Raw genomic sequence first — 17,765 nt, 5'->3', positions numbered from 1 at the left:
ATCGGTCTTAAGGGGTGGATGACATTGCTGACTACCTACTGCTCAAATTCCGATTAGCTTATCCGAAAATGTGACATAATTCCGAAATATTTCGATATGTGGTCCGAGAGATCGATTAAGAGGCCTTGCCTATATAATCGATGAATTCCTGTCCCGCTGGATCAATAATCTCTCAGTGGATGAAACACCAAAATTTCAAAATTTCCGAACACTTCCTCAAAACACTTTCTTCAGAGAAGCTCGTCACTATGCCTTCAATCCAAAAGGTTTCCTTTCTGAGCAACGGAATCAAAGTCGTGGGAGAGCTGTATCTTCCCAATGACTACAAGCCGACCCAAACATATCCGGCAGTCGTCATCGGACATCCAATGACTTCTATCAAAGAGCAGAGCCCGAAGCACTACGCAAAAGCTCTCTGTGATGCCGGATTCATCGCTCTCGCCTACGATGCTGCGTATCAAGGCGAAAGTGATGGGCAACCACGCCTACTCGAGGACCCTGCCCAGCGGTCTGAGGATGTGAGAGCAGCTGTTACCTTCCTTAGCTTGAGGTCGGATGTCGATCCCGGGCGCATTGGCGCTTTAGGAATTTGCGCCTCTGGTGGTTACGTTCCGTTCGCGGCTCAAACGGATCTCCGTATCAAGGCTGTAGCAACTGTTGCTGCCGTGTGTGCCGGCAAGATGACACGTGAGGGACTCATGAAGGGCATGATTAGTTCTGAGATGCTTCTTCAGTCACTTAAGGGAGCTAGCGTGGCTCGGATCGAAGAGGCCAAAACCGGAAAGGCCCCTGCCTCACCCGCTATCCCCCCAACTCTTGATGCCATCCCAGATGGGTATCCCCCCATCGTTCGAGAATTCGTGGAGTACTATCGGACGCCTCGTGCTCAGCATGTCCGAGCGCCCAACCAGGTCGCTGATAGAAGCGCTGATCTTCTGGCAAATTTCGATTCATACGCTTTCAACTACATGATCTCCCCTCGACCTCTGTTGATGATCGCTGGCAGTGAGGCTGCCACCCTGTGGTTCAGCGAAGATGCAATCGAAAAAGCCAAGGAGCCTAAGGAGTTGTACATTATCAAGAACCAAAACCACGCTGGTCTTTATGATGATGTTTCTGAGTCTGGCCCTAAATTGGTTGATTTCTTCGCTAAAAACCTGTGATTCATTAAAGTTACCGGAGGATTCCGTGCAAAGCCTAATTTAATGTTGAAGTGGCACAATGATCAAAAGAACAAACATTTCAAAGATGATGAATGAACCAAAACAAATTTCATTCATAAATTAGTGTCATCTCTCAAATGCCACAAACGGCAGTGACTGTAAAAGTAAAATAGCAGGACGGGTTCTTGGTCTTATCGGATCTAAACAACCTGAAATTACAGGATCCGGAGATAGAAAGCTATGACCACTCTCCGGCAGGATTAAATTTAAACCTATGGTTCAATAGGGCAAGAGAGAATGGACATATGACTGCCACCAAGTTCGTACAGATATGACTTCTAGCCGGCCCCTCAGCCGGCCAGATTGATAGTTCAAACACGATATGAAGATCTGCCACCTGAGTTCATTAAGTTCTCCAAGTCTTCTGGTTGGTATGCATGACTCTCACGATGGGGGGCTGGCATAGAGGGCGGTTTACCGGCCATCGTGGAACCTGTCAAAGAAATAAGGAGCAAGTCGCAGACATTACTATCGCTCTACGGCCGTTGCGTACCAGCTGATGAGGTGGCCCTACCTATCGTACCTATATCACGGACTATGACCCGTGGTGATCCCATGAAGAGACAAGGCATATTATCGAGTACGTGATAGGGCGTGATAGGGAGCTTGTAGCAACGAGATTGTAACCGCTGATCACAGTTAGAGGCTTTTTCATTGTCTTGGTGGTTTTTCAGGAAGTCGTTATTCGCATTGAAACCGTCCAGAAATTCTTCAGCAGTGCTATCAAGGGCACGACCGTGTCTTGGGCTTGGTCAAAACAAAAGTATGGTCAAAGTGCTGCTACTGGACTGCCCTTAACACCGAAATCAACTTCCAATGGCGTCTAAGAGAGCATATTGTGGATTTCAGCTTCTGTTTTTCGACTTTCGCATTTAAATAAGCTTATTTACAGACAAATAAAGGGTTTGTAAGCCCTTTTTTCTTATTATAGATCTGCGTGAGCCAAAAAATGTAAGTGTTGTCGCCTTGTCTACATATTAAAGAGGGGAACACTCGATGGCAGTACGCTCCAACGAACTACGAATCGGATATAATTGTCACACGCTTTGATCCCTCGGGGGTGTGCTGACCAAGATGTAGGCTTGGTCAGCCACCCTTTTTGTTAAACCCACACTGAATGACAACTATTTACACTTTTAATCCAATCTCTCAACCAGAATAGGCTAATTATATCTTCCGACCTCGAATCCAACGTGCGTTGATAACCTTATCTGATTAAGAAACCCCTAATTTAAGCGAGTTAGCCCGGTCGTTTAACCTTCTATATCGAACACTAGTCCGCCGATTCCACGAACGCGGAAGTTTCGAGGATAAGCGATCGAGTTAACGTGCGCTAAATTTAGTGCAAGAGACTACTTTAGTCCGATATATTAAGTAACTTGACGATCTATAGGCACCTTATACGCTCTAAGAGATCGAGCGTTATGCTAATATCGAATTAGCATGGTCAGGGTGATATCCGGTAAGTAAGAAATAGATAAGCTAGTTCATACGACGCCTTCTGGAAGGCTTCTTTTGGATTTAATAAAAGCCTATCGATAAGGAGAGACTTAAATCTAATCTCGCGTTTAATTACCGAGTTTATTGGTGACCTCACACAGTCAAGAGGAGCAAGAAGAGTTTAGTTTGGCCGCAACGGGTTACCTGTCGCTGCGGTCGTAGACCGTGGCGTCAGATAGGCCCCGTCCGCGCTCCCTTGAAGGGAGGCAATGTGTCTGTATTGTAGTGGATTCTATATACAGAGGGAAGGTGGGAGGGACAAAATTGACACTTGACTGCCTGAGAGATGACGAGCTACGAGCTACCCGCAGAGGCCATCAAATGACTCTCGTGAGGCAGTTGTAGGAGGAAGAGGCCCTCGGAAATGTCGGTGTAGATATCACGTGAGGCTACAGACATGGTGAGGCTACAGGCATTGTGAGGCAACCCCAATAAAACCACTCCCTTTAAGTATACTAGAGGTTGGTTAGAAGTAGACTGCGGCATATCCTCTCCATTGGATATTAAATTCAATACCATATCCGCAAATTGAGGATAATGGATATTACTTCCATACCATATCCTCAATGAGGATATCTTACGGATATCCGCACTAGCATAAGTCTCGCTTAACTATCTAATTTTGGTATGTCACGTCAGTTTAATGTAGATTAATGCCTTTTTATGCCTTCAAAGCCAAGATAATTACCTAAATAGGTAGTAATCTTGGCAAATTTGGCCTGTTTGATATCCACAGGATATTAGGTAGCATACCATATCCACAAAATTGAGGATTGCGGATATTAGGTGGCATACCATATCCGCAATTTGCGGAGAGGATATGTGGATATCCATGGATTTTGAGGATGTTGCCGCAGTCTAATTAGAAGGGATTAGTCTAAAGAATATCTAGAATTTTGACGAGACGGGTGTTAAGAACAAGGTTATTGACTAGGCAAAGATCGAAGATGTCTCTTAATGGTAGGTTCAATTTAGACAAAGACTAATCCTTGAGGAATAAACCTATTCCTCAAGTGCACTGCTTATGTACAGGAGGAGGCAAAACTCTGGCTTAGCGAGTCATGCAGGCGCTTTCCTGGACAGAATCGATATACAATCGGTGCCATACCGCCCTGGCAGAATATCCCAATGAGGCCGTAACAATCAGACCGAAGAGCTCAATCTATTGAAACGCGATTTCAAGCACTGTCGACAACCTGCATGAGCCCCCAATCAACCTAAAGCCGACCGGGCCTATTAGATTAAAATGGTCATTTATTTTGATAGAAATAAGCATCAAGGATCTAAGTTTAGATAGTGGAATAATGTCTGCCTTCGGATAGCGCTGATCGCGACTCAGCCCGATCAGGCAACTGTGATGCCACAATACGAATACGACGTATTTTGCAGCGGACCGGACCCACAGGGCCAAATGGCTGTTCAGGCTTCACTTGTCTATAAAGAAGAGCTCTCGCTTCATCCTCGATATTTTCCTTGAACCTCTCTTCGGGCTACTCTACAACAGCTGGGCCCTTAGTCAGTGACTACTTGTCAATAATATCAACGGGAAGAGTCCGTTCGCAAATACCACAGAAATGTCTCAACCCACCAATCAAGGCACAATATGGAGCAAAACAAAGATTTACGGCAAAAAAGGATTCGACAAAGGCTGGGATGCTCTCGATAAGCTTGGCGCCCCCGTCAACCGACTCAGCAACAAACTCGGCTCCGAGGCCTTCTGGCCCATGACCCTCGAGAAGGAAAGCGAGAAAGTGGCCCGCATCCTCCGAAGCTTTTGCAAAGACGGCGTCTACGTCGAGGACTCGTTACCAGACACGGCTCCACCTGAGAATGGAGCGAGCAATAAGATAGACAGGCCTCGCGGGAAGCAAAGGGTGCTGAAGAAGATCCCGAAGGAGGTCATTCGCGATGCGAAGGGATTGGTGATTTTTACGGCGATGCGGACGGGGATGTGGGTCAGTGGTGCTTCTGGAAGTGGTGTGATTATTGCACGTGTACCTGAGACAGGGGAGTGGAGTGCCCCGTCTGGGATCCTGATGCATACTGCAGGCGTTGGGTTCCTTGTTGGCGTGGACATATACGACTGCGTTATGGTGATTAACACCTACGAGGCGCTAGAGGCCTTCTGCAACGTGCGAGTGACCCTCGGTAGCGAAGTCACCGTTGCCGCTGGGCCGATTGGAATCGGAGGAGTGCTGGATTCAGAGGTTCATAAGCGTCGAGCGCCGATTTGGACCTATGTCAAGAGCCGGGGATTCTATGCCGGTATGCAAATCGACGGAAGCATCATCATCGAGCGCAACGACGAGAACGAGCGATTCTACGGCAGGAAGGTGTCTGTCAAAGACATTATATCGGGGCAAGTTCGGACAAACGACCCAGGCGCGAGAATGCTGATGCACACGGTGCACTCGGCACAAGGAGACGCCCATTTCGATCAAGTACCTACTGGAGTACAGGCGCCATCAGGGCTGACTCTTAGTGATTTCGTCCTTAGCGACTTTCCTCATGAACACTCTGTCGAGCCGTCTATGATGTCTGGGGCTAATATGGCGCCGTCAGGGGCCACTTACGCAGACCCCAATGCAGAGCGTTATGCAGCGTTAAATAATGCGCCTCATGTCAATGCTCATTGGGATCCAACGGGACACCCAGTGGTGGGATGAACTGTAGCCCTGGTTCGCAAAAGCAGAACCCATTCCCCAGAGATGCTGGAAAGAATTGATATCATGCAATGTAGGGTTAAACATTTTTTCGAGAAGTGCACAAAGGATAAGATTATCTCAGATCTGCACGAATTATGTATAGTCATTCAATCAAATCAATCTGAGTCTTGAGATATCTAAAGCTAAAGGATTGGGCTTGCCAAATGAAGAAATCTAGGACTCCACGGACCACGCATGCCATTGGCACACTGTGCTCCCGTGGGACAACACAGTTGAATACCACACTAAAAGTCCACCACGATGAGTTCGACTTTTCAGGCCCACTCTTTAAAGATGAATGGCTGCATCAATCCACTGCTATTCCGAGCCCGAACATTAGTGAGATTCAATTCGCGTAGCAGGCCCACGCGTTAAATTTGACGCTTGTTCCGACATTAATGCACACGCATTATACCGCATGGAGAAACCTTTCGCCACATCTGCTGATTGTCTTTCGAATTTCTCTTCCAGCCCACTCAAGCTGCTATATACAGGGGCACCGGCCGGCCCAAGCTTCTGGATTCCCCCAATCATCTCTTGAAACGCAGCGCGTGGTTTAGTTTGAGCCATCTCACCTATCTCACGCAGTCGTTCCTCAACTGTCTCGAGTATATTTGTAAAAACAAGAGTGGTATTTGGCGGCGTCATTCCCGCAGGAACCTTCCGCATCCAGGTAATATATTCGGCGACAGCTAGCGCGATGCCAGCTATCTCAGCCTGGGTATGGAAGACAGCTGAGGAGAAGTCGGCTAGGTGGGCGGCGACGCCTTCGCTTATGTTGCTATCACTGCAAGTTGCCCCCTGTGGCGCGACTGGTACGGGTGCGGGAAGGGAAAAGGAAGCCTCTGTAATTTCGCTGATATCCGGAGTTAATACATCCGTTATATCAACATAGCTCTGACCTTGACCGGAGTTGTTGTGAATGTCTGTTTGGATGATTGGCGGGAATTCGAACCTTCCACATCTACTCCAGGGTGACTTCCTAATCCATTCTCCCTGCCAAAATTTGTTGGCTCGTTTTCTTCCGCTGTTATCCTATACTGCCCGTCGTTACCGTGCAGCGAGCGCAGACTAGCATCGTTAAAGGAGCCTGGCGAGGTATTTTGGTAAGATTGAGTAGATGGAAGCTGGTACCCGTGCTGAGTTGTACTAGGGAGTGGACAGAGGAAAGCCGCGGGGGGTTGGCTGTCCCAACTGTTACTCCCATCTGTATTGCAATGAGGATGTGATTTCGGGGCGATGCGCGATGGGCCATTTGGTTGACTGGGCACTCCTGAGATACGCGCTTCTGTTTCACCTTGTGTCGGGGTTAGCACGAGAATCGTATCAAGGACGCAATCATATCCAAAAGAGTGAAAGACAAAAAGGGATGTCGTCTTACGTAGTCGCTTCTGTAGTGATGCCACGGTTTGAGTGAGATCAGCCCTTGTGGGTCGTTGTGTTGGAAGATAAATGCACTCCTCGCCGGCCCTGCGGCATTTCTCACATGATGGCTGGCCACCATCACACCGCACTTTATGGTCCCGACAATATTTGCATGCGCTGTGACGCGCTCTTCCCCCGCTCATGGTATTTCCTGGCCCTAGGTTACTTTGCAAATGACAAGTCATGTTTCGGAGTTGCGTGATAGGTAGTCTCCGCGTGCCAAGCATTCAAAAGCGGGCGGGTAGTTGCGGCAGATTGATAAACGTGTGCTGATTATCATTCTGTGGGCTTACTTCTTCCAGCAGCTGGACAAGAGTACTCTAAGGTAGGTGCCTTGATGTTCGTTGCCCATACTTGATACGCTCCCGCTCACGCTCACTCTAGCTACGTCTCCATCTTCGGCCTGACGACCGATGCCCATCTCCACGGCCGGCAATACTCCTGGCTGGGATCGATACTGTACTTGGCGGAGCTTGTGATGCAGCCTCTGGCGACAGTGCTCCTAGTCAAGTTGCCGACGGGCAAGGTACTAGCATCGGCTATCTTCCTCTGGGGGTCGGCGCTGTCGATCATGTCGGTATGTACAGACTTCAAGTCACTGCTGGGTATGCGGTTTGTTCTGGGCTCCTTCGAGGCGCTTATTGCCCCCTCGTGTGTGGCCATCACGCAGATGTGGTGGCGGCGGCGCGAGCAGACTCTGCGCACCAGCTACTGGAACGCGATGAATGGCGTGACCTCAATCGTGGGCAGCCTTCTCACTTATGGGCTTGGCCATATCCAGCACGGCTCCATGTACCGCTACCAGACCATATTCCTCTTCTGCGGGCTGCTGACCGTCGCCTACTCCATCGTTGTCCTCTGGCTGATGCCTGATTCCCCAATGGAGGCAAAGTGCCTAACCATGCGTGAGCGGATCATTGCCACTGAACGCCTGCGCGCTAATCAGATGGGAATTGCGACTCGGCAGTGGCGCTGGGAGCATGTTTGGGAGACCGCCCTGGACCTGAAGACCTGGTGCTGGTTCATCGCAATCATCACCATATCGTAAGTTCTGCTGCCCTTTCTTCCCCTAAACGAAACACATTCCGTGGCTAAAATCCAGTGCAGTATCGCCAGCGGCGGCATCGGCACCTTTGGCTCCCTGATTGTCAGCTCCTTTGGCTTCGGCAGCTTCGCGACCATCCTCTTCAACATCCCCTTCGGCGTCATCCAGGTGATCTCGATCCTGGGCACGGGCTGGGTGGCCACTAAGATCCGATCCAAGGGCTGGACCATCGCCGGTATCAGCATCCTACCCACCGTGGGAACAATCCTAATGCTCACCGTATCGCGTGAACAGAAGGGTGTTCTGTTGTTCGGATACTACATGGTATTGAATTACAATCCCAATTTAGATTGGTTTGATATATCTAACTTTTGACAGGTTTCCACCCTTGCGGCCATCACCCCTTTAATCTACGCCTGGCAGGCGCAGAATACCGCCGGAGACACCAAAAAGAAGCGCACTTCGGGGATTGTCTTCGTGGGCATGTGTGCCGGCAACGTTATCGGCCCCCTGCTATACTCGACCGACGAGGCCCCGTTGTACCGGACAGGGCTCATCGCCAACCTAGTCATGTTCGTGACAGTCGGGATTGTGTCTGCGTAAGTCCACTCCTTACCTGAATCTCCTTTTGGGCTATAGCTTACTTGAAAAGACTAATACCATTCTACCTCATGTACCTTAACAAGCAGCACGCCCTAAAGCGCCGCGAGCTTGGGAAAAGCAACCCGGTCGCCGTTGGGGATATCTTCGAGTACCGGAAGCTCAAGGGCGACGCCGTCCAGCTTGAACAGGTCCAGGACTACCGTCAGGTAATCGACGAAGACAAAGGTCTGCACGATGTAACGGACCAAATGAACGAGGATTTTATCTACGTGTATTGATCGTCGTCCACCATGTACTGAGTGTCTTTGGTTGCACCGCCTTGTTTGAGCGGTATTAGGGAAATTAGCTGATAGCCATTTGAGCTATCTAAATGGAGAATAATTAATTCATACTTCTCGAATATGATCTCGAATAAGAAATCCAATGATTTTAGGGTATGTGCTCGTGGGACTAGGTTTAATTGAAAAATGACACCGTAGTATTATACTAGCCCGGAAATCCCGTGTAAGGGAGGAAAGACTAGGTAAAAAGATTGTGAATTAGTAGCGACAGATAAGTGAATTATATATAAAAACGATATTAAAGTGAGTAGATTTCGACACTATAATTAATATAGTGCATCTTGATAATAAGAATTTATTCAAAGGAAGGAAAGATATAGAATATAATTCTTCCTTAATTATTTCTGCCTTGGAAATAGGTTTCACATTTTCTTTCTTAATATCTATAGTATCTATAGATCCCTCTGAATACTTATTAGTTTTTAACCTAAATGAGTGTACCTTGATTTCTTTATTAGGGAAAAACGCCACTATCCTTCAACGTGATATATAGGCACGGCCTTGATCTTGCCAAAGACAAGTCGATTTAAGCTTTAAAAAAATACATAGCCAATTTATTGCCGGATAGAATAATGTAGAGAGTTCTGTACTACATGATATCGATTCCACCCAGGAGATCGCTCTATGGAAGCTATGAAGAGAAAGCCATGACGGTGTAAGAGTTAGGTGTCCGGAGGGACAGAGACACAGGACAGACTCAAGACACTTCCGATACTTATCGTCATATCACGTTAGAGAGGTCAAGGGATATTCTACAGATCGATTGCGTCAGATTTCATACCCGCCGAACTCCGTTCAATGGACCGTCTGAACATGTCTCTTCAGATACTCGCATTTAGGACCTTCATCAACCTAATATCCCAGCAGGCGGTATACTATAAGATCATCATTTTGATAACTGCATGGTGATCTAAAAGGGTATAGCATATATCTCTCTAGGGGCTCTCTCTCTAAGCTGCTAGTCCTAGCTTATTCTTTTAAGCTCTTAATTGTTATATATAAAGTATTTAGGAGTAGCTCCGACACCTTTTGACTAGACGGCGCTTATAAATGCTAAGGATATAATACCTACGAGCACGGGATCTTTACTAAATAACTTAAACTATCATCTAGCTAGCGGAGAGCGAGGTATATTAACTATAGGACTAAGGATAATAGATATATCTTTGGTGATTATCTCTTCCGCTAATGAGTATCCTCCTCATTAGATAAGATCTATATCCTATATTATAGCTAGGGCTGTTCTATAGGGAAGATATAATATAGGATTATTAATTATTATCTTTATCCTATAAATACCATTTAGTCTACTAGATATTAAAGAGGGGAACGCTTAAGGTAGCACACTTAAGAGATATATAGGTTGATCTAGCTATATAACTATGAATAATGGGCCGCTATAGATAATTTAAATAATCCCTAAGGATTTGGGATTCTCTCACTAGTCAAAGCGTGATCACTCTCTAGGGGCATAGTAAATTAGTCAACTCCATTCATTGGTCGCCAGATGGAAGCCGATTATCGTCATCGTCTGATGATAAGACAGTCAGGATCTGGAACCCGGCCACTGGCCAGGGCGCGTCTACTCTGGAGGGGCATAGCCAGGCTGTCAGCTCTATTGCCTGGTCGCCAGGTGGAACTGCCCTCATCCTTTAATGTCTCCCGAGATTTTGCCTTCGCAAACTTTGCGGGAAGCTCAATTGTCGACCGGAAAAGTCGAGCCTCAGAATTTACTGAAGACATGGATTCTGGTAAGATAGAACCTCCAATTGGTTTACTGTTAGCCGCACGAAACACGATAACCCTGGAAATCCCATCGAGGTAGCATTGGCCAATCCTGGATATGAGAACCTAGGATGACAAGAAGTTATAGTCAACTTCGAATGTACTACTATCCACGGTGATAACCCGTAATATATCCTTGGAGAAAAATATTCTGGCCTATGATAAACCCTAAGGATCCAGGGGGTTCACAGTTTTCATGGGAACAGGCATAGTCTCGATTCTTCTCTTCTTCATTCCCTTCAAAGCGTAATGGCTCTACTACCTTTCGATATCTGTCTTACTCCTCAATGCGGTTTTTTCTTCACCATTTTTCCGTTAACATTGATGCGCTACTCACTTGCCCTTGATCGACGAACTCCGCGGTCCACTTGAGCTGCGTCATCTTCTCCATGGTCCTCGAATTTGTGCCGATTTCCAGACAATGTTACGGCTAGGGAGTTGATGCTTTGAGTGTAGCTTGTAAAAAAAGTGTTTTATCTCTATTTTGTACTGTAACGGTTAACTAATACCTACTTATTATAACACTCAACTACCTGAGTACAGCGACCCCGCAACAATCAGCTGTTTGAGGGCCTTTCGTCATCAATGGGCCACTGAGAATCAGGTAGGCCCGAGGAGATACGCACAAGCATCGAATCATATGCAGTTCAATATATATCGCAGGTCCCTAGCCTGTGGTCAACATGTCTTTTGATAATTCCCAGGCTCAGTGAAGAGAGGGACATGGAGAATCCATTTTGATCAAATTACAGGCTATATGGGAACAAAGTAGAATAAATTAGTCATTGGCAGGGAGTTCGAGCAGTGCCTAATATATTAAGTCTTTCCGATACACGATTTTGAAACAGACTGTTTAGCGCTTCGGCAGGGTTCAGAAAATAAGCAGGCTATCACCTCATCACCCTCATAAAATTCCAATAAAAGCATTCACAAGAGCAGCGTTTATAACTCTTTTCGGGCCTTGACCGGTTCCTGGTTCGGCGGTGAGTCAATATGAGCAGACAGAGTTGTCAACATGACGTCTGACGCGGTTTTGTTCGAATCATATTTGCCCCTAAAAATGAAAGTGTTGGGGAATCCTGCATCAAAAGGCACAGCAGTGTCGATTTCATCCATATCCTGTTTGGATAATTGAATGCTGAGGGCCTCAATATTCGCCTTGAGGTGCTCAATCTTCCGCTGCCCGACTATCGGATAGACATAGGGTGCCTTGTGAAGGATATACGCTAGGGCCTGGATGTCTCTGCCATTAGAATGGAGCCTATAAGACCTTGATGAGTCCTGAAGAATAAAGACTTACCACCGCGTGTAGGCTGGTATTTTTGCGCGCCGCTACAGCCTCTAGAACCTCAGATACCTTGAGTTCACTCTCTGACGACTCTGCCGCTCTTGCTGATCCAGTATGAGCAGCTGCTCGATCTTCGGCTGACTTGAACTTTCCCTGTCCGAGAGGTGCCCATGGAGCAATACCCATCCCTTGGTCCCGACACATGGGAACTATCTCTCTTTCCATGTCTCTGAATGACGCGTTCCACTTGCCTTGGTAGACAGAGAAAGGACGAAGGCCATGTGCGCGGGCATAGTCGTTGGCCTTTACAACGACCCAGGCGGGAGTATCAGATACTCCCAGGTAAAGCACCTTGCCCGCATTGATCAAAGCATTGAGCCCATGCATCACCTCCTCAACCCCAGTGGTCAAATCCCACCAATGCAGATAAAGCACATCGATGTAATCGGTCTGTAGTTTTTTCAAGCTTGCGTTGACTGAAACATGCATTGATTTCATCGAATTTCCAACGAAATTGGATTGGATGGGCTCATGATCAGCGTGGTGGCCCCGGTAGCCAGTGGTGTACTTCGTCGCGATACTAATCGGCGACAGAGCATAAGCAACATGAAATCAAAAGATGGGTGTGTAATATATACTTACACCATCTGATCTCGATTCCCACGAGCCTTCATCCATTCACCGAGCCATTCTTCAGACTGCTCATCCTGGTAGCAGTTGGCACTAATAACGAACAAGAGTTATCAGACAATAACTCTCGGATTCTGTTTTAAGTAGTTGATCACGTACGTATCGATGAAATTCCCCCCGTATTTGTAGAAAGCATCGAGGACAGCAAAAGAATCCTCTTTCGAGCACTTGCCCATAAAGCTCTCCCTGTTGATAGTAAGCAAAAGCAAGCAGTTGGGAGTATGAGCGCCCTCCATCGGAATTATTTACTCACCAATTGGTCCCAAAGTTCATCGCCCCAAGACACAACGGAGAGACCTTGACACCGGCAGAGGGGGCAAGGATACGATGGTAACCAAGGGCACTTGCCGGTTTGGGAGCAACGTCATAGAAACCCATTTTGAGGTTACTTTTCGTTGAGTACAGATGTTTAGAAACAAAAAATTGCCTAAGCTGATTGATTCGAGAAGAAGGAGGCATAGAATATCTACATAGAGGTTGAAGGAAAGGAGGAAGTTAAATAGATGTATCGGAGTCGATGGCGTCATTCTCAAGAATTGGTGAACTTTGATGAGTGAGCGGTGGATATCCGCCATTTTGGGGCCCACATGTAATCTAGTTGCATTCATTGTCTTGAGTTCTGCTCTGGCGGATCACCAAGACTCGAAGAGTCTTCTATCATCCACATACATCTGCACCAACTATGTCCACTATCATTCGCAAAGTCTCCACTTGTCGCTCTCGGCAGTGTAATCCATGTCTTAAAGCCGGATCCGCAAATAAATCCGCGTCACACGGACTTAATGGATATAGAGCCTGCTGACACGTACTTCCAAGAACTTTACAAACGCTAATTCGTCATCCCAGTGTAAACTTGGCGACCAGAAAAGGATTAATGGAAATTATGGATCCAATTGAAAAGCTGACATGAGGACGCTCTCAATTGTGACCTTCATTTTCCATATATAATCCGTGGTGATTTGGGTCCTATTTGATGATCTTTTCAAACCTGAAATTATTGCCGCGTTTGTGCCATATTTCCAGTATGGCTACGTCTACCTCTCCATTCCCCTCCACTCGTCGAGTAGTGACGGGCCACAATGAAGAAGCAACTGCCATTGTGAGCCGGAACAATACACTCTCAACTCAACTAAGAGATACCGGTTTTGGATTTGCCCGCCTCTGGACAACAGAAGAACACCCTGCCGACATAGTCTCGTTGCAGGATAAAGCACTGCAGAACCCAGGGCTCGCTCCGAAGGGATCAACATTCGTTATGTTTGATATTCCTCCAAGATCTAAAACGGCTTTGCACCGCACAGCCACGATTGACTATATTGTGGTTCAGAAGGGCAAGGTTACGCTTGGCCTTGACGACGGCTCACGGACTTTGCTTGAAGAGGGTGATGTTATGATTCAACAGGGTACAATGCATAGCTGGGAAAACGAGACTGATGAATGGACGAGGCTCATCTCGGTTATGATAGCCGCACAAGGGGTGATCATTAATGGCAAAGTTTTGCCGAGTCAATACTGAGCGAGCCGCAACGGAAGTAGCTACAGAAGTACAAAACCTTTTGAATTTGCTTCGAGCCTTAATTTAATATGCCTTCGGTGCAAAAGTCTATTAGAAGCGCTATTTTCGGTAATTCTTTGCACTCGCTATTCAACACAAGAACGCTATACAGGAGACTCTGCTGGAATGTAGACACGTATCAAGATGCCCATGACCTCAGTGGTATAAAGGTCACTCGCTCGACCACGAAACGAAAACAGAAAATGAGAAATTCTAACCAGAAAAAACCATGGCTACCACAACCATGACAGCCCAGCTAGATCAGAAAGGAAAAGAGCTTTCCAACACGGTCTCTGCTAGCACTTCAAACACTCTCTGTACACTCAACACGACCAATGATCCCCTCTATTTCAAGTAATTCCAAGGACTTAGTCTCATGCAATTCGAACCAGACAATTTTCCGCTTCTCAAGTCCCCAAAATAATGGACTTTGATGAATCTCATTTACGGGACTTAACTAGAGGCTTATTTTCGGATTCTACGATGATTTCATTCCTGCGTACTTGTGGAGATATTTCTAATAGTGAAATTGACGGTAAAGATTGAACTCGCTTCATGGCAAACTCTAAAAGACAGGACGGAGGATGACAACGTGCCGAAATTTAGGGGAAGTGATACGTCAATGTTCCAAACGCATACGGATTACGCGCTAAAAGACCCCACTCAAACAGCCGAGTACCTTGGGTCACGCTTGACGCTAATGCAAGTGCATTACGCGCTAAGTAATAGACGTAGGTAGATTTTGTCGACTATTTCTACGAAAGAAATCAATATTTTTAATAATTGGGCGATGGGGTTGGTGGGTAAGCTTTCTTTTACATATTACGGAGGGCCGCGAACTTACACTCATGATACACCATCAAGTAGTTGGTCTGTCTGTGAGCCACGCCAACCTCTAGGAGGAGTGGGCTTTGCTATAATGGAGGCATCTAGGGGGGTAGAAGAAGGGAAAACTGATTCACTACAGGCGGTATGAGAGAAAATACGTCGTTGACAGTGAGCATAAGTAAAATCGGATTGTACAGACACTGCATCTCCGACTGCACTATTTAGTTTTGCATATATTTAGCTCGTCCGCATGGGAGAGCAGTCCTTTTTGCCGGATTGGGTGTGTTGACATAGTGAAATGAAGTTCGGAGTGATACTGGTTAGCTATAGACACAACCAGCATCCCATTTTGAATTATATCCTATAAGTGGCCACGTTAAGCAACCAACCCTCCATCGGCCGTGTAGACGGCGCCCGTAACAAAAGATGCCTCTTGGCTCAACAAGAAAGCGATGACGGTGGCAACCTCTCGAGGATCTCCCAGTCTGGGAAGGGGAGTCGAAGCAGCAACTTGGCGGATTTCGTCGTTACCCAAGTTCATGACTCCATCGAACATAGGTGTCGATATGTTTCCTCTGGACCCAGAATGTAGATTAGCGACTGCCAACAAAAAGACATGATGAACGAAGCAAAGAGAGATAACTTACGGCACGACCACATTGCACCTGATATTATGCTCCCCCATCTCTTTGGCGGCGCTCTTCGTCAGGCCGATCATTCCATGCTTTGCGGCGCTGTAGGCACCAAATTTGGGCACGCCTATGATACCGGAATAGGATGCCACGTTGACGATACTGCCACCATTTTTAAGCAGCTTCAATTCCTCTTTCATGCATCGCATTGTGCCTGTGAGGTTGACAGCAATGATGTTGTTCCAATCATCCTCGTCAAGGTTAATGACTCGGCTGTCATACGCAGAGCAACGACCAAGTGTTCCAGCGTTATTTACTGCTCCATCCAAGCCCCCAAAAGTATCGACGGTCTTTCTCAGCCAGGCCTGGATCGAGGAAAGATCCTTGATGTCGCATTGCATGACCAGCACATTTTCATGTGGCTGTAGCAGCTTGGAGGCCTCAGAAAGGTTTTCCTTGGAAACATCGGCGATGGATACTTTTGCACCGCGAGATAAGAGGTGTTTCGCAAGGGCCAGCCCAATCCCACTGGCTCCACCGGTGATCGCAAATATTTTTCCTTGCATGGCTTCTGAGTTTGAAAAGTTTTGTAAGGGACGTGTAACAGATAGAGAACAAGCGAAGTCAAAAAAAAGTGTCCAAAGTCGTGATGGAATGCGCTATCCTTTTTATATCAGACTAATAGCGCTACTGGTAGTGATTTTCGAATGTGAAAATTTGGAGCTTATTTCTCTCAACCCGGTAAAACCGTTAACACCGAAATTCAAGCCCAGTTTTTGCTTCCGTGTCAGCCGAGGCGGTCTAGACCAATTGAGGATCATTTAGTACAAGGGGTGATAATATAATGGAATATCAAAATGCGGAGAACTTCGCCGGAGAATCTTAGATGGAGACGAAAGAAAGGGTTTTTCTTCGAACAAGAATTTCAATAATTACAAGAAGCGCAATCTCGTCACTTGAACACCTCACAACCTTATCGACCTTCCCAAGCCGATTTCAAAAATTTTTCGAATGTCAATGGCTTCAAGTCTGACATTTTCTCGTTTAGTCGATTTCCAGTGGGTACATGGAAGACTTCTCGAATTGCCAGCTGTCCAAACAAAGCGTTGTATTCCATAACCTCTTGTGCTGAGTATGGAGCGTCTTTTGGAATCGAAAGCATCGTAATTTGACCTGCCCTGAGTTTCTCAACGCTATCATAAGAGACCTGGAATCTTTTTCCTATATTCGGGCATAAGCTTATGTAGAAGGAACATTTTATGATATAGGTTAGTAGCTTACCACGAATCTCTTCAGCCAATTTCAACATACTATTGAAGCTGATATCCTCCCCAACTCCAATGCTGTATTCTGGCCACTCGTCCAAATCAAGAGTTTTGACGACAAATCTTGCCAAGTCGACCGAATAAGTCAAGCTTAGTAGGCAATTTCCGTCTCCCGGAATCGAAGCTTGGTAGTTTAACACATCGATGCCAAATGTGAATGGCGCCAGATTGGTTTTTATGTAGGGCATGCCCCAGTAATCCATAAAGAAACCGGTCGCAAATCGAGTGTACTGCAAATTTGTCTTTTTAAGACATTCAACAGCATCGAGCCACCATTGCGTGGTGGGGTCTAGCTCTAGCAGCCTACTCATCTCAGCAAATGACCATATAGTCAGATCACGATATCGCTCACTCAGGGGTATTGATATAAGCATATTCACTTGGAATAAACCGTTTAGTCGAAGTCGAAGTTTCCGCTGCTCGGATAAGATTGACCTGCGACCTACTGCTCTCGTCTGAGCTCATGGAGATCGTGGAAATGATGGTATGGACAGCATGCTCCTCGAGCTGACGGGTGATGGATGCGACATCATTGTAATTGACAAAAATTGAAGAAATGTCGCCATGAAGCTGTAGATCTTTCTGTGGCCGCCGTCAGGATAGCGAGAAAGCAGTGAGGGCTCCGATCTATGCTGGGCCCCAATTGGAGAACCGACTCACCTGTGTAGTTAACAGGACAATCTTGAATCTAGTTGCCCTTTTGAGCTCTTCGATTATAGTCCTTCCGACATCTCCGGAACCACCAGCAACTGCAACAACCACCATTTTGAGTACTTGGATGTAGGATATCGGACGGGCTGTCTTTGGTGTATCTTTCTGT

General features: G+C 46.6%; 8 protein-coding genes across 8 annotated transcripts; 4 read left to right on the top strand and 4 right to left on the bottom strand.

Annotated features, from left to right (window-relative positions):
• Positions 1 to 248: 248 nt before the first annotated feature.
• N7520_005507 (alpha/beta hydrolase) lies at positions 249 to 1,163 on the top strand (the record flags this gene model as incomplete). Its single annotated transcript, XM_057139441.1, has 1 exon — positions 249 to 1,163. One exon carries the CDS (start codon positions 249 to 251, stop codon positions 1,161 to 1,163), a length of 915 nt encoding a protein of 304 aa, XP_056997648.1.
• A 3,134-nt stretch (positions 1,164 to 4,297) lies between these two features.
• Positions 4,298 to 5,389, top strand: N7520_005506 (uncharacterized protein; the record flags this gene model as incomplete). Its single annotated transcript, XM_057139440.1, has 1 exon — positions 4,298 to 5,389. The coding sequence occupies one exon, from the start codon at positions 4,298 to 4,300 to the stop codon at positions 5,387 to 5,389; it is 1,092 nt and encodes a 363-aa protein (XP_056997647.1).
• Positions 5,390 to 5,764: 375 nt separating this feature from the next.
• Positions 5,765 to 7,038, bottom strand: N7520_005505 (Zn(II)2Cys6 transcription factor domain-containing protein; the record flags this gene model as incomplete). Its single annotated transcript, XM_057139439.1, has 2 exons — positions 5,765 to 6,354; positions 6,384 to 7,038. 2 exons carry the CDS (start codon positions 7,036 to 7,038, stop codon positions 5,765 to 5,767), a joined length of 1,245 nt encoding a protein of 414 aa, XP_056997646.1.
• Positions 7,037 to 8,779, top strand: N7520_005504 (uncharacterized protein; the record flags this gene model as incomplete). Its single annotated transcript, XM_057139438.1, has 6 exons — positions 7,037 to 7,117; positions 7,156 to 7,178; positions 7,238 to 7,897; positions 7,961 to 8,222; positions 8,277 to 8,497; positions 8,551 to 8,779. The coding sequence occupies 6 exons, from the start codon at positions 7,037 to 7,039 to the stop codon at positions 8,777 to 8,779; spliced, it is 1,476 nt and encodes a 491-aa protein (XP_056997645.1).
• Positions 8,780 to 11,569: 2,790 nt separating this feature from the next.
• On the bottom strand, positions 11,570 to 12,983 carry N7520_005503 (aldo/keto reductase; the record flags this gene model as incomplete). The annotated part of the gene is made up of 5 exons (XM_057139437.1): positions 11,570 to 11,860; positions 11,928 to 12,495; positions 12,558 to 12,638; positions 12,705 to 12,791; positions 12,859 to 12,983. The coding sequence occupies 5 exons, from the start codon at positions 12,981 to 12,983 to the stop codon at positions 11,570 to 11,572; spliced, it is 1,152 nt and encodes a 383-aa protein (XP_056997644.1).
• Positions 12,984 to 13,629: 646 nt separating this feature from the next.
• N7520_005502 (cupin domain-containing protein) lies at positions 13,630 to 14,121 on the top strand (the record flags this gene model as incomplete). The annotated part of the gene is made up of 1 exon (XM_057139436.1): positions 13,630 to 14,121. One exon carries the CDS (start codon positions 13,630 to 13,632, stop codon positions 14,119 to 14,121), a length of 492 nt encoding a protein of 163 aa, XP_056997643.1.
• A 1,243-nt stretch (positions 14,122 to 15,364) lies between these two features.
• On the bottom strand, positions 15,365 to 16,186 carry N7520_005501 (SDR family NAD(P)-dependent oxidoreductase; the record flags this gene model as incomplete). The annotated part of the gene is made up of 2 exons (XM_057139435.1): positions 15,365 to 15,563; positions 15,636 to 16,186. The coding sequence occupies 2 exons, from the start codon at positions 16,184 to 16,186 to the stop codon at positions 15,365 to 15,367; spliced, it is 750 nt and encodes a 249-aa protein (XP_056997642.1).
• A 407-nt stretch (positions 16,187 to 16,593) lies between these two features.
• On the bottom strand, positions 16,594 to 17,710 carry N7520_005500 (uncharacterized protein; the record flags this gene model as incomplete). Its single annotated transcript, XM_057139434.1, has 4 exons — positions 16,594 to 16,841; positions 16,902 to 17,248; positions 17,298 to 17,527; positions 17,606 to 17,710. 4 exons carry the CDS (start codon positions 17,708 to 17,710, stop codon positions 16,594 to 16,596), a joined length of 930 nt encoding a protein of 309 aa, XP_056997641.1.
• Between the last annotated feature and the right edge of the window lie 55 nt (positions 17,711 to 17,765).

The sequence above is a fragment of the Penicillium odoratum genome, assembly GCF_028828045.1.
Source record: "Penicillium odoratum strain IBT 22623 chromosome Unknown utg000004l_segment0_segment0, whole genome shotgun sequence".
Lineage (NCBI taxonomy): Eukaryota > Fungi > Ascomycota > Eurotiomycetes > Eurotiales > Aspergillaceae > Penicillium > Penicillium odoratum.
This window is presented reverse-complemented; position numbering and strand designations above follow the sequence as displayed.